This window comes from Musca domestica, unplaced genomic scaffold (genome assembly GCF_030504385.1).
Source record: "Musca domestica strain aabys unplaced genomic scaffold, Musca_domestica.polishedcontigs.V.1.1 72, whole genome shotgun sequence".
Taxonomy (NCBI): Eukaryota; Metazoa; Arthropoda; class Insecta; order Diptera; family Muscidae; genus Musca; species Musca domestica.
The window spans coordinates 3511498-3527861 of record NW_026712388.1 but is presented as its reverse complement, the minus strand read 5'-3'; the positions used below and the strand labels follow the sequence as shown (position 1 = coordinate 3527861).

At 37.1% G+C, this 16364-nt stretch overlaps 1 protein-coding gene across 3 annotated transcripts in view; it reads right to left on the bottom strand.

Annotated features, from left to right (window-relative positions):
• Positions 1-16364, bottom strand: part of LOC101893448 (dnaJ homolog subfamily C member 7) — a 95187-nt gene that overhangs the window by 46787 nt on the left and 32036 nt on the right. Inside the window, exon 1 of one of the 3 annotated variants that reach the window (XM_059130297.1) lies at positions 14996-15218. The exons of the other annotated variants lie outside the window; for them this stretch is intronic. Within the exon in view, the coding sequence (XP_058986280.1) occupies positions 14996-15003 (8 nt within the window). The 5' untranslated portion in view covers positions 15004-15218. Of the gene's footprint in view, positions 1-14995; positions 15219-16364 lie in introns of those variants that run through there. 3 annotated transcript variants of the gene reach the window in all.

The window sequence follows — 16364 nt, the reverse complement described above, 5'->3', positions numbered from 1 at the left end:
TATAAAAAAATTGGCCTAAATGTTATATATAAAATTCAGCCTCTTAAGCCAGAGAGTCTAAAATCCAAAAAAAAGTAAAGAAAAAATTATCAAATTTTATCAAAAAAAAAATAAAAAAGCAAAGTAGTAGAAAAGCTGTAACTTGGGCCGTGCCAAACTTTGAATTCCCCATTTGAACCGAATTTGTAAATTTTCAAAAAAAAAAAAAATAATAATAATAAAATCCGTTAAAAAATCTGTTAAAATCTTAAAAATACCTGCATTAGAAAAACTCCGGTGAATAACGAGCTAGAATCATCAGAATATCGAATATAGGGAGATATCGTCATATCGGGGCTATACGAAGACCTGGACCTTCATAGACAATTTTCTGTCACAGACTGTAGTTCTCATTACGAACTCTAAATATGAAATTTGAAACCACCCTAAAATCATCCAAATACCGGACCTGCGACTGCACAACCTGTCTTGGGCTGCAGTATCCATTACGAACTTCTAATACCAAATTTCAAACAATTCCGGTGAATAATGTAGCTACTATCATCAAAATACCGAATCAGGAAAGATACTGTTACATGGGGGCTATACGAAGACGTAGACCTACACAGACAATTTTCTGTCATAGACTATAGTTAGCATTACGAACTCGTACGTAATTTGAAACAACTCTGGTGAATAATGTCGCAAAAATCATCAAAATACCAAATATTGGGAGGTACGGTTATATGAAGGCTATACGAAGATTTGGACTTTCATACGCAATTTTTGTCATAGGCTATAGTACCCATTACGAATTTTAAATATGAAATTTGAAACAACTCCGGTGAATAATATCGTATCGTGGACCTAAAAAAATAAATAAAATAATATTTATTTGGGTTTCATCCGATATAGCCCATCTCCAAACTTGACATGATCTGTTCAAAATTTTTGATTCCTATCTTTATTCGTTTTGACTCTAGTGTGACTACAACAGACAGACGGACGGACGGACAAGACTAAATCGTCTTATAATTGTCTAAAATTATTATTTCGATTAGTTACAAACGGAATGACGAACTTAATATACCCTCCATGGTGAAGGCTATAAAAATTACCACCAATTTTCTTTGAGATTTTTTTTTTAACATTGAACCCTTTGTGGGGCTTGTAACATAAGAAATGGTTCGATATGTACCATCTATATAACCGGATTTGTGTTGATTGAAATATGGAGATGTGCCAAGTCTGAATTAAAACGAATGTTAACTTCGCGTTTTATGAGCTTCATGAATATTCAAAATTTTGACCCTTTGTGGTGGAGGTACTAGAAGGAGTGCACCGATATATTCCATCCTTACACCATACCATGGGTTAATAAAAATATTGTGATGTGTCTAATTTGAATACAATCGAATTCGTAAATAACATTTTATTAGATTTATAATTATTCAAAATGATGACCCTTTGTTTGGAGGCACTTGATAGAGTGGGCCATTTTCACACCTGGCCTTGCTGTCATGCAAATATTAGGATTTATAAAGTTGGGGCAAAATCAGATTATCATTTCTCTTTCCGTGCATGAAAATATCTTTTTTTGAAAATTTCATATTTTTTTCGATATTGCCCATTTCCGAACTCGATCTAAGTTTGACAATAATATTACGATGTTCCAAGTTTGGATCAAATCGGATACTCCCTTCGAGAATTATCGTGTGCACCAGCCAGACAGACAGACGGACGGACGGACATCGCTTTATCGACTCCAAATGTCTTGAAACGGATTTGGTCCAAAGAGACCTAGGGTCTAAAACCGTTATTTCGATGAGGCACGTTTTGACGTTTCAAATGTTACACACCTTATCTAGCCATGTAGCTGAGAGTATAAAAACGCGAATCTAAGTTAGAATTTAGCAGAGCTATTTCTAAGCGCTATCTGATACCCAAATATCGTTGTTGTGGACAGAATTTTACGGGTGTTATGTACTTAAATACAAAATCGGATGAAACATGTATATGGGACCTCTAGCTATATCTGAAGCGATTTTCAAAAAATTCGCTACACTTTCTTTCAGGCCGAATTAGTTCGTATGTGCCAAAATCCATTCAGTTCGGACTTATATTAACCATTTGCACTATAAACTTCAAATATAAGAGAGCTATATCCAAATCTGAACCTATCTCGATAACAATTGGCAAAGGTATTTCTAAGATATATTTTCTATATATTCCCGAAAATCATTGTTACCGAGTGCATATTACAGCTGACGAGAGCAAAAAAAAAATCGGGCGAAGATATGTATGGGAGATTTATATAAATTTTGGCATATTATCTCCAATTTCAATAGGGGTTGTACATGGGTCAAACAAATGTTGACGTGAATTTCTTGGAGTATCTAAATTCCTCTGTAATGGAATTTTTTATCCCGCAGACATTTAAATTTCACAATTCTGTCTGTTAGTCTACTTTGCCTTTCACCACATTAGCATGCCATCATCTCCACACTGTATATGAAAGCCTTAGCTACTTTTATAGATAATATGTATTTTTTTATAAATATATAGGTTAACATTTTGTACAATGGCCAACTGTGTGAAAAGGACATTACCGAAGGTTTAATTGCTTGAATGGCCTGCAAAATACATGAATGGTTTTCAATTAAAATAATTGCTGAATTTTAATAACGTAAAGGAGAATGTGTGGCGAAATTGAATGTTCATTAAGAGGATCCTGACCTGGGTCAGCCTAAAGAATGAATGTGGTCAGGACAATTGATTATGGGGGCTGTGTGCGGCTAGAAGAAGACAGTATGTCTATTAATTTGTTAATTTTTTAAGGCAAGAGATTTCAAGAAATTGATGGAAAAATTTTAAAAAATATTTTTAGAAATCTATTGAAATAACTGGCGAAGTGGCTGAAGCTAGAATGTTGAAATTTTGCACGAGGGTTAGTCTTGGTGTGTAGGCGTGTAATAGAGCTGGGTTTTTTGGAAATCGTACCAATAGCATACGAAAAGTACTAAAATGTTGGTGTTGGACAAACGGAATAAGCTAAAATTCTGAAAATTTGAATGAGAGTCACTGATGGAGTGTAGAAGAGGTGAATATTAGGAATTCTTTTTTTTTTGGAAATTCGAGCTTTATGGTTACGAAAAGTTCTAAAATTTGGTATAATTTGAACGGAAAGAGCTAAAAACTTTAAATTTGGTATGAAAATCAAGGTTAGAAAGTAAGTTTGAAGTGTAAAGGCGGTTTCGGAAATGTGTTCTAATTGTGCGAACTTAAATTGGAACGGTCCTATATTTGTACGAAAAGTATGGTATATACAGAATAGTACGATATTTAGTATTGAGTGAAGGGATGATATAAAAAAAAAATTTGAAATTTGATACTTAGATAACTAGTGGTAGCTGTGTTTGAGATTTGGCGGTGGTTTAGAAATGTGTTCTATATTTGTACGGAAAGTACTAAATGGTAAAAAATTTAGTATATAGCTGGAATTCTCAAATTAGATGTTGAGATCTTTGTTGGTATCTAGCATTTGATATAGATGTCACTTTGGTATCTGTGGTTATGATATAGAGGTGGCTTTGGAAATGTGTATTACAAGTTCAGAAAAAGTACTAAATGGTACTATATTTGGTACAATATGCTGTTGGATGAACAGATAGTGCTTGAAATCTGAAATTTAGTATTAGGGCACTGTTTATGTATAGTCTGGACATATGGAAGTGGCTTCGGAAATGTGTACTATAATTGTACGAATAGTACTGAATGGTACGATATTTAGTATTGAGTGCATGAAAAGTACTAAATAGAACTATATTTGACACAATTTGGTATTGGTTGAACAGATGGTGCTTGTAATCGGAAATTTGGTATTAGGGTCGCTGTTCATGTATGACCTGGACATCGGAAATGTGTACCGTAATTGTACGAATATTACTGAATGGTAATATATTTGCTATTGGATGAAGGGATAGAGCTGGAATCCTGAAATTTGATATTGAGGTCTCTGTTGGTATCTGGAATTGAGGTTTGGAGGTGGTTTTGGAAATGTGTGCTATAATTATACAAAAAGTACCAAATCGTACCAAAATTTCGTATAAGGTAAAATGTTTATATTGCGATAACTATTAGTGCCAAGGATTGAGGTATGGGAAAACGAAAAGTACTAAATGTTACAAAAATTTGATATTAAGTGAATGTATAGAGCTGGAATCCCGAAATTCAATGCAGAGATATCTGTTATGAGATCTGCCTGAGTTCGTGAAAAAACGTAATATAATTGTTCGAAAAGCACAAAGGATGGAAGAGATGTAGATTCTTTTGGATACGCGTTTTATGAGTTTCACGGATATTCAAAATTTTGACCTTTTGTGGGGAAGGTACCAGAAGGAGTCGACCAATTCATTCCATCTTCAGAGCAGATCTTGTCTTAGTAGAAATAATAGGATGTGTGGAATATGAAGAGAACCGGGTGCTTACTTCGGATTTTATTATAGTTTTGGTTATTCAAATTGTTGACCCTTTGTGGTGGAGGTACCAGAAGGAATGATCCGATCTCTACCATCCTAACATAACATAATAGACCTTGTGTTGGTGGAAATATTGAGATATACCAAGTCTGTGTTTTATGAGCTTCATGGATATTCAAAATATTGACCCTTTGTGGAGGAGGTATCAGAAGAAGTGGCCCGATATATTCCAACTTCACACCAGATCATGGGTTAATAAAAATATCGTAATATGTGTCATTTGAAGACAGTCCGACTCTTACATCAAATTTTATAACAGGTATCATTATTCCAAATTTTACTCCTTTGTGGGGGAGGTACTTGACCGATATTGTCCACCTAACCTAGCACTGATGCAAATATTAGGATTTGCAATGTTGAAGCAAAATCGGATTATCCTTTCTCTTCTGTGCGGTAACATATATCTTTCTCCTGTGCGGTAACATATATTTTTGAAAATTTCGATCTTTTGTGGTGGAGGTACCAGAAGGAGTGGACCGATATTGCCCATCCCCGAACTCGATCTAAGTTTGATAATAACATCGCTAGATCGACTCCAAATGTCCTGAAACGGATTTGCTCCAAAGGGACTTAGGGTCTAAAACTGTTCTTTCGATAAGGTAATTTTAGGCCATATCAAATGATATATACCCTTCTCTAGCCATATGTCTGAGGGTATAATAAGCCAGACTACAACCAATCACCCAAATAAATGAAATTGAGGTTGTCACTCCTCAAAAATTTTATTTTCGATAAGATTTCGTCTGAGATCCTGTTCGTATGGCATCTCGGTAGTGCTTTTCGGTCACTAAATTCAAAATTTTCTAAGCTATGTTATCTTTGACATCAAATGAACTTCTAATTGACGGATAAGATTTCTCAATTCACCGCAGAAAAAAAGTTATAATTGCCATTGGCGCCAATATATCAGAGAATTGCTTTACGATTTGTTTTCCCCTCATATGTCAATGTCACCTCATTTAAATACCGTGACCATGATGCAGATTATCTTTAGCACCTCATTTTGGTCTGTAGATGATTCATATTAGAATGTGGGTTATAAAAACTTAAAATTGAATTTTCATCTCTCAAACAAACCCCCCATGCACTTAAACATCAATGTGTTTGAGAATTATATGCTCTTAAAATGAAAAGTGGGGCTAGGACAGACATTGTTTACACATTATCAACTGAATTGCATGTCACATGTGGGAGCAATAAACTTTGGCACAAGGGTAAGCAAACAACAACAATTGATGGATTTTTTTAGTGAGAGAAAGAGAGAGAGTGAATGAGAGCATCTAACAAATGTATCATTTTCGGGCTCATAATTAAATCACCCACAGTAACAGCTTATTTACTCAAGCATATAATTCTCAATTACTTGGCGTTAAGCTCTTCATAAGTAAAAAAAAAAAACAAAAACAAATTTGTATGCACTTCAAATTAAATTTTAAATTTTCAACAAGATAATCTCTGGCGACCTTCTGTTCTTCCTATGGAAATTCGCCAGAGAGCAAAAAAGGAAAAAAAAAAAACAAATCTTGTTTGGATTGCCAACATTAGAGGGCGTCACATGGTAGAGCCAGTACCGAGAGAAGGCAGCCAAACATTTGCAAAAATTTGCCAGCAAATATCCAAGTTGGCAGGCAATCGTCGTCGTAGTCGTCGTCGCAGGGCAAACAAATTACAAGATACTCATCGCTGTCATTTCGTTTCATTGGCCCAAAACTTTGTCGTTGTTAGTTTCGACTAAGTTTTTTTTTCGTCTGTTTCCTACGCTGTGCGTAAATGTCGACAATGCTTCGTCGGGCAAATGAAGAAAAAATACGGGTGTGTGTAAGCTCAACATTTTTGGCACAAACATGTTGCACATTTTTTCGTTCTTACTTCATGTAACCATCACCGTCACCACCATCATCATCATCAGCAGAAGCGACTACGACGTGAAAGCTGCTACCCAAACGCATAGCATATTGCACAAAATTGACCCACATTTTCTTTAACTATTTCTATTTTGGGTTGACGATGTTTTCTTATTTTTTTCTGGTCTCTGTTTCTTCTTCGGTTCGATGACAAGAATGCAAAAATTTAAGGTTTTTTTCTCTCATGCTCGAGTTGGTGGCAAATACCCCATTGAATATCTTAGGGGGAAAGGGGGCAGACTAGGTATACCGGTGGCCTAGTGCATTGACACTGCAAAAGCAGATTTAAGGGGGGAAAATAATTGAGAAAATCTTAAGGAATCTTTAATGGCTCCTATAAAGGAGCCTTTTTTGGCTCCTATAAAGCAGCCTTTATAGGCTCCTATAAAGGAGTCTTTATAGGCTCCTATGAAGGAGCCTTTATAGGCTCCTATAAAGGAGCATTTATAGGCTCCTATAAAGGAGCCTTTATAGGCTACCATAAAGGAGCCTTTATAGGCTCCCATAAAGGACCTTTATAGGCTCCTATAAAGATTCCCTTATAGGAGCCTATAAGAAGCCCATGACGATTCCTATAAAGGAACCTTTATAGGCTCCTATAAAGGAGCCTTTATAGGCTCCTATAAAGGAGCCTTTATAGGCTCCTATAAAGAAGCCTTTATAGGCTTATATAAAGGAGCCTTTTTAGACTCCTATAAAGGAGCCTTTTTAGGCTCCTATAAAGGAGCCTTTTGAGGCTCCTATAAAGGAGCCTTTATAGGCTCCTACAGCCTTTATAGGCACCTATAAAGGAGCCTTTATAGGCTCCTACAGCCTTTATAGGCTCCTATAAAGAAGTCTCCTTTTGTCATTAAGTGCGTCTACACACAATTATCCTGTCGTCATTTGTCTGTCGTCAACGTCTTGAAAGTTAAAAACTTAAAAAACGGAGCTATATCTCTCCTTGTTATGGCATAATTTGTATGCACTTTGCACGTTCTTCGTTATGGAATTTTCCATGCACGCATACCGAAATACACACACACACATACAGATACAAAGGCAACATGCATACATTTTCTTAAGAAAGAAAAAACTTTTGAATATGAAAATAGAGGCGAAGTAATGCTCAACAGCCACATGAAACCAAAGTACGAATAAGCGGAACAAAGTGTCGGAAAAAGTTTTGAATTATAAATTTGAAAGCACTCAGGATACATTTGGCCACCCTCCTTGTGATGGCTTAATGGAATTTGGTTCGGCGACAATGTTTCAAAGAAAAGTAATCTTAGCAGTGATGAGGGGAAGCAGGTGTTCCATGAGAAGCTTTTAAAAATCTTCCATGTAAAGTTCATCTGGTCTTCTATGAGAAGACTTTCTAATGTTCATTTTTGGTCGCCCTATAGGTTTTCCATGAAAATACCTACTGGTACCTCTGAGAAAAAAACAATTTGGTCTTCTATAAAACGATCTGCTGAGGGACAACCTTCTGTTCTTCTCTGAGAGAGACGTCCTTCTGGTCTTCTATGAGAAGACCTTCTTCATGTCTTCCATGAGAAGATCTCCTTCAGGTGTTCTATGAGAAGACCTCCTTCAGGTGTTCTATGAGAAGACCTCCTTCAGGTCTTCTATGAGAAGACCTCTTTCAGGTCTTCTATGAGAAGACCTCCTTCAGGTCTTCTATGAGAAGATTTCCTCCTATGAGTAGTCCTTCTTCTGGTCTTCTATGAAAAGAATTGCTTCTTCTGGTCTTCGATGAGAAGACAACCTTCTTCTGGTCTTCCATGAGAAAACCTTCTTCTGGTCTTCTATACGAAGACCTTCTTCTCGTCTTCTATACGAAGACCTTCTTCTCGTCTTCTAATCGAAGACCTTCTACTCGTCTTCTATACGAAGACCTTCTTCTCGTCTTCTATACGAAGACCTTCTTCTCGTCTTCTATACGAAGACCTTCTTCTCGTCTTCTATACGAAGACCTTCTTCTCGTCTTCTATACGAAGACCTTCTTCTCGTCTTCTATACGAAGACCTTCTTCTCGTCTTCTATACGAAGACCTTCTTCTCGTCTTCTATACGAAGACCTTCTTCAGGTCTTCTATGAGAAGACCTCCTTCAGGTCTTCTATGAGAAGCCCTCCTTCAGGTCTTCTATGAGAAGCCCTCCTTCAGGTCTTCTAAGAGAAGCCCTCCTTCAGGTCTTCTAAGAGAAGACCTTCTTCAGGTCTTCTATGAGAAGACCTCCTTCAGGTCTTCTATGAGAAGACCTCCATCAGGTCTTCTATGAGAAGACCTCCATCAGGTCTTCTATGAGAAGACCTCCATCAGGTCTTCTATGAGAAGACCTCCATCAGGTCTTCTATGAGAAGACCTCCATCAGGTCTTCTATGAGAAGACCTCCATCAGGACTTCTATGAGAAGACCTCCATCAGGTCTACTATGAGAAGATCTCCATCAGGTCTTCTATGAGAAGACCTCCATCAGGTCTTCTATGAGAAGACCTTCTGGTCTTCTATGAGAAGACCTCCTTCAGGTCTTCTATGAGAAGACCTCCTTCAGGTCTTTTATGAGAAGACCTCCTTAAGGTCTTTTATGAGAAGATCTCCATCAGGTCTTCTATGAGAAGACCTCCATCAGGTCTTCTATGAGAAGACCTTCTGGTCTTCTATGAGAAGACCTCCTTCAGGTCTTCTATGAGAAGACCTCCTTCAGGTCTTTTATGAGAAGACCTCCTTCAGGTCTTTTATGAGAAGATCTCCTTCAGGTGTTATATGAAAGGATCTCCTTCAGGTGTTCTATGAAACCCTTTTGGTCTTCTATGAGAAGAAGACCTTCTGGTCCTCTATACGAAGACCTTCTTCTGGTATTCTATACGCAGACCTTCTGGTCTGTATGAAGACCTTCTTCTGGTCTTCTATGAGAAGAACTCCTTCAGGTCTTTTATGAGAAGAACTCCTTCAGGTCTTTTATGACAAGTCCTTCTTCTGGTCTTCTATGAGAAGTCCTTCTTCTGGTCTTCTATGAAAAGAATTGCTTCTTCTGGTCTACTATGAGAAGTCCTTCTTCTGGTCATCTATGAAAAGAATTGCTTCTTCCGGTCTTCTATGGGAAGAATACCTTCTTCTGGTCTTCGATAAGAAGACGACCTTCTTCTGCTCTTCCATGAGAAGAAGACCTTCTTCTGCTCTTCTATGAGAAGACCTTCTGGTCTTCTATGAGAAGTAGACCTTCTGGTCTCCTAAAAAATACCTTCTGCTCTTCTATAAGAAAACCTTCTGCTCTTATATTTGAAGAATTTCTGATCGCCTATAGAAAGACCACTTTCTGGGCTTCTCTGAGAAGAAGACCTTCTGGTCTTCTATGCGAAAACCGACTTTCTGCTCTTATATTGGAAAACCTTCTTGTGTTATTTTATGGTTTTTCATAAGAAGACCCTCTGGTTTCCCATAAAAAGACCTTCTGGTCTTCCATAAGGAGACCCTCTGACATTATTTAAGAGGACCTTCAATACGCCTCTAAGTATACCTTTTGGTCTTTCATAAGAAAATCCTGTGGTCTTCCATTCGATCTTCTATAAAAAGACCCTTTGGTCTTCTATGAGAATACCCTACGAAGACCTTCTGGTCGTTTATGAAAGCACTCTCTGATCTGCTATTGGAAGATATTCTGGTCCTTTTGTGTTTTTCACCTTATGTTTGCAAATTATTTAAACATTTCACTTTTCCCTCACATTTCTGTCTTTAATTTAGTCCCAGCACTTGATTTAGACAATCACCCAGCAATACAACACCGTGTGGTCGGGTGGGTTGTTCTTCTTCGTCGCTTTGCAAGTAAATTTAATTTTAAATTCTAATTTAAATTCAAATTATATCATTTACATGTTGCTCCGCCGCTTTCGCCCCCCTCACCCTAGCCATGCGAGTACAAGTACCTCGCATTCACCTCACCTTGGCCGGAACGAGCGTCAAAGCAAGAAGAGTACCTCTTCTAAATTTATGGTGTGGTTGTGGCTGCCTACATTGCGACGATCATGCTTGAGGTGCACCTTAATGTCTCAAACGTATGTATGTCTGTATATTTTGACTACATGTGTGTATGTCTGTTTATGCTGTTTTTGTTATTTGTTTAAATAATAAAAATGCCAAAAGAATGGGCAGAGGGCAGAAGAGAATTCGCATGAATTACTTTATGACAATTTGAGAATGAACCTCCCTTACGTTTGCCCAGGTAGTTGTAGTTGCAGTTGTCATCATCATCTCCTCAGTTGTGTATAGTCCATTTTTGTAAACTGGTTATGTTCCGCAACAAGATTTAGAAAGTTTATGATAAGATTTTCTACTCTCTGATGACAAAAGGTGTTGACACACACACAGGCGAGTGGGGAGAGAAGGGGAGCATTCATTTCTCATTGTCGGAACAATGAAGACCTTCCTTCCCAAATGAATGAAATGAGTAAGTGAGCGAGCGAGTGAATGAATTGTCGAATTGACTACATGTTTGAACCGGAAAGATACAAGGCAATAATGCAATTTATACTCAGCTGGAAATGTATCTCATTTAATTATTGACATGTGTTTTTTTTTTTTTGTTATTTTCGAAACAATGCCATGTGGATGGGTGGTTTTTGCCAAATTTGTAACAGCAACGTGGATTTTGACTTTTCATCCAGGGCACAACAAAGGCAGCGAGCAAGTTTATTGGCCTTAGGAGTCATCTCTTGTACAGAGAAGATGAAAATAAAAATTGTGGGTCGGAAATTGCAACCCAGGGGAAATTTTTCTGAATTTCCATACAAAGATTTTATGGGGTCTTTATGGGCTCCTATAAAGAAGAAGAAAATAATTGTAGACTTCTCTGTCATGAAGTGCGTCTACGCCTTGGCCACAAATACCCTGTTGCCATTTGTCCTGCCAAAATCTTTAACGTTTAAAAAGAAAAAGCGGAGCTACATTACCCCTTGTTATGGCATAATTTGTATGCACTTTGCACGTTTTTCTTTATAGAATTTTCGATGCACACGCACCTACGAAGGCGACATGCATACATTCTCATGTTTCCCAAAGCAAGAACAATTTTTGAATATGAAAATAGAGGCGAAGTTATGCTCAACAGCCACATGAAACCAAAGAACGAATAAGCGGAACAAAGTTTCGGAAAAAGTTTTGAATTTTTAAATATGAAGCACTCAAAGATCCATTTGACCCATATGATGGCCTAATGGAAAGTGGTTCGGGAGGCAACATTTCGGAAAAGGAAATTTTAGCAGTGATAAGGGAAGTTAGTTTTTCATGAGGAGACCTTTTAAAATGTTCCATTAGATGTGTTCTTGGTATTATATGGAAAGACCTTCAGGACCCTCTGCAAGAAGACCCATGGTCGTTAAGGAAGATACCCTTTGGTCTTCAAGGAGAAGACCAACTGGTCCTCTATCAGGAAATGTTTGTTTTCTATAAGAATACCTTTCTGGGCTTCTATGAGCGAAGACGTTCTGGTTTTCTGTGAGAGAAGAATTTCTGGTCTTCTGTGAGAGATGACCTCTGGTCTTTTATAAAAGAAAACCTTCTGCTATTCTTTGAGAGAAGACCGTCTTATTTTTATCTGTGAGACCCTCTGACAATTGGCCACTTAAAAAACTCTTTGTTTTCGATTCCTTTGGTATTCTGGGGTAAAATTTTCCGGCTTTCTATACGAATATCTTCTGGCCCTCTGTCAGAAGAATTTCTATTCGTCTATGAGAATATCCTTTGACCTTCGATGATAAACTGTTCTTTTTTATTAGAAGGCCAAACCGATTTTTTTAATTCTGGAGAAAAGTCTATATTAACTAATTTTTCATGGAGCAGAACAGCATGTCTTCTCTGGTCTGTCTTGAGGAATCCTCCAGGCTTATCATGAGATGGCGTTCAACACATAAGACATCCAGATCTTTTAAGAAAAAAATCTAGGTAATTTAAGAAGACTTTTCGATCAACTGGGTGAAGATCATTTTTGTCTTCTGTGAGAAGATCTTTGATTCTCAATATAGAAGACCTTCTTGGAGAACATGTTCTTTCTAGTCCTTGGCTCTTGACTTTCAGGAGCAGACATATTAGTCTTCAATGAGAAAACCCATATTTGTTTTTCATTATACGACTCCTTGGTCTACCATTATAGACTCGATTGGTTTTCTTTGATAATGGGGCTTCTGCCCTTGCATCTTCTTATTTTATTCGGAGAAGACCGGGCATAGCTTTTTGGCTCATAATGTGGAAGACAATTGTGAATAACATTATCTGAACTGCTTTGGATAAGAACTTCTGATGTTCTATGGAAAATATTGTAGGATTTCATCTGGAAACAACTTTCTTATCTTCAAGAGAAAATAATTCCGATTTCAAAAACGAACCTCTAGAGAAGAACCTCATGAGATGACCTCGAGCTAAAATGGTCATCCGTTCCTCTTCTCTGAAACACCATCTGCTTTTCTCTGAGAAAACCTTCTACTCTTCTCTGGGAAAACCTTCTGCTCTTCTCTGATAAGATCCTCTGCTCTTCCCCAAAAAAATCTTCTGCCTTCCTCCACGAAAACCTTCTTTCTCTGAGTAGACCTTCTGCTCTTCTGTGAGAAGACTTTCTGTTGCTCTTCTACGAGAAGACCTTCTGCTCTTCTCTGAGAGGAACTTCTTCTCTGAGAAGACCTTCTTCTATGAAAAGACATTCTGCTCTTCTCTAATAAGACATTTTGATCTCTGAGAAGATCTTCCGCCCTTCTCTGAGAAGACCCTCTGCTTCTCTCTGAGAAAACCTTCTACTCTTCTCAGAGAAAACCTTATGCTCTTCTCTGAGAAGACCTTCTGCTCTTCTCCGAGAAAACCTTCTGCTCTTTTCCGAGAACACCTTCTGATCTTCTTCGAGAACACCTTCTGCTCTTCTCCGAGAAGACCTTCTTTCCTTCTCTGAGAAGACCTTCTGGAAAAACCTTCTGCTCTTCTTTAAGAAAACCTTCTGATCTTTTTAAGAAGACATAGTCTTTCAAATTTGTAGACGTCCTGCTCTTCTTTTCTATGAGAAATCTTCTGGCCTCCTTTTAGAATATCTTTTGCTTTCTTTGTTGAGATAGTTCGATGAATACCTGAGAGAACCTTCTTCTTTTCTCTGAGAACTTCTGTTCTTTATTGAAAATATGATGTTCTGATATTCCCGGAGAAGACCTACTGATCTACTACGGAGTGACCATTTAACTCTGATAAGACTTCATGTTGAGTAAACCTTCTGTTGTTCTCGAAGAATTTACTCGGAGAAGAGTAATTTGCCCTTCCAAGAGAAGATATTCTGAGAGAATACCTTAAAATTTTCAATCATTCGTTTTTCATTGACAAAGAAATGTTTTATTCGGGCCGGCGGCTTTTTTCTAAACCACAACAAGGAAACTTTTGTAAAGAACATGTATTTGTAAGAGAGACCCTTCTGCTTGATGCTTGGATACTCTTTTCTTTTTCTATGATTGGATAAAAACATTGAGATGAACATGCGTTCTTTACTGGAGGGCCTTTTAGTCTTCTCTCAAAATCATCCTAATTTTCTATAAGAAGGTTTCTTTATCGTTCATGAGATATCCTTCTATTTATATATTGTCATTAATGGTCTGATATTTTTCGATAAAAAGAAGTCCTTCTGGTCTTCAATACGAAAGTCCATTTGTTCTAGTTTCCATATCGATGATCTACTTATCTTCTAGGAAGATGGTCTACTATGCATAACATTTTCTGCTCGTATATGAAGAAGACGATCTGGTCTTTTAGGGAGAAGACCACCGACTATCTAGAGAGAAGTAGTTTTGGTTTTTAATGGCGATGAACAACTTATCTTCAATGAAAAGAATCGTTTAGTCTGTGCTCTAATTTTGTTTTTGAATTTCTTTCAGACTTCGCTCAAGTTTTGGTCTTCTCTACAAAGACACTGTAGTTTACAAAATGTCATAAAGTAGGACTTGAAGTTGCAGGTTAAATATTACACCAGCCCCATAATAGCTGGTTTGTGGTCAAAAGACTGCATGTGTGTGTTCAGACATGATATAATAAAATACCAGTAAAGAAAGTCTTAAAGTCGGCCGTGGCCGATAGCTATATATATCTTCGTCCGATTTGCCTTTTATTGTGCACCAAACGTGTAATATCAGTCCGAATAGTATCTAAATTTTTTACCGATTATCTCCAATTTCAATAGGGTTCGTGCTTGGGCCAAACGAGTGATTTGTGCAAAATTTCATCTGGATAGGGCAACAAATGCGAACTGTACTTTGTTTACAAAAATACATGGATAGACGAACGGACGGACATGCATAAATCGACTCAAAATGTGATTCTGTGCAGATCATCAAAAGGAACTATAGGTCTTTTTCGCTTCCTTTTGCCTGTTACAAACAAATGCACAAAGACATAATACCCTGACCACCTTGTGGTGTAGGGTATAAATATATGACACCGTTGGAAACCCAATAACCCGGTTGCAAGTGATAACAATAACTACCAGCAATAATCTAAATAAAAATTCAAAACCAGACTACAACAAACAACAAGAAGCAAAAACAACAATAAAAATAAAAAAAACTGATTACTCACTGAAACATGTTTGCTGCGGTTAATGGTGGAGATTAATTACAATCTACTTTTGTGGTAGGTACTGTGGCGAGCAGGAGGAGGAATGGTGTGAAGAACGCTCTGCACGCGGAGCGGGTACTGATACTGCTGATGATGTTTGTTAGAGCTAGCTCAGTGAGGTGGCCTTATGAATTCCAAAATACCATGAAAAACTTATGCGATTTTCCCAGTTGGTGGAAAGCAAATTGTAATTTGCAATAGCAACGAAAAGAGCAGTAATAATTTTTGTTGGAAAATTTGCAATTAAATAGAAGATTTTTCTGTGGGTATTTTGCACTTTTTCGTTTTCACTCCCGCATTTGGTTAAGCTTAAATAATGCCTCGAAATTTGTAATTTTCAATATTTTATTTAAATTTATTTTCAACAATTTTCAGGGGTTCCACTTTATTTATCACCACACTCAAAGAGATAATTTATTTGTTATTATTTTTATTGATAATATTAAAATAAATATCTATTCTTTTTGATTCTAATTCTTTTTTGGGTGACAATCAAAATTAACAAAAATAATATAAATAATAATATATTATATCCGGCCACACGTTTATATTAAATATCTATGTATGTGTAAATATTTCGCTTCGTTCGTCTGAACTTTTGAAAACAAAACTTTCTTGTCGTCTTCACCGTGGGCCGTATAAGAACGCACTGAACGCTGCCAAAGTGACGGCATGTCACCAGCGACGATAAACGCATCTTAGCTTACGGCACTGCAGTACTTGGTATTTTTGTTTGCGTTGTTGTTGTTGTTGTTCGAAGGAAATTGAAATCAAAACAAAACCACAAACAGAAGAAACCTTCAGCAAAAGAGAAAAACTCAGACTAAAAAAAGAGAAACGATCGTCGTTGACGATAACAGTCAGACCTGAATTCTCTTCTTTTGTTAAAGCTTTTTCTTTGGCAGAAAAAGCTTTGGCTATACTCAAAGAAAAATGTCTGTTGAAAAGACCAGATACGAGCACAGAAATAGAAAGAAACGAGATAGAAAGTCTCATCTCCCTCAGAAGAATTTCTAGAGGCCTTCTATAGAATGACCCTCCGGAGGTCTTCCAAGTATAGAAGCCTACCGTAAACAGAAATTGTGCCAAGATGTCTTTTCCAAATATAAGAGGTTTTGAAATGATCTATGTAATATAGATTTCATTCTTCTTGTCTTCTATAGATTTCATGATCTTCTATGAATGGAAGACCCTGAAAATGTATTTTATAGAATAGTCGTCTATTGTATACAAAGGTCGTCTATTTATAGGAGAAGATTAATAATAGCTTCTTAATGATTGGAAACCGTACAGAGACATTCAAGAGGACGTCACATAGATAGGAGGTTTT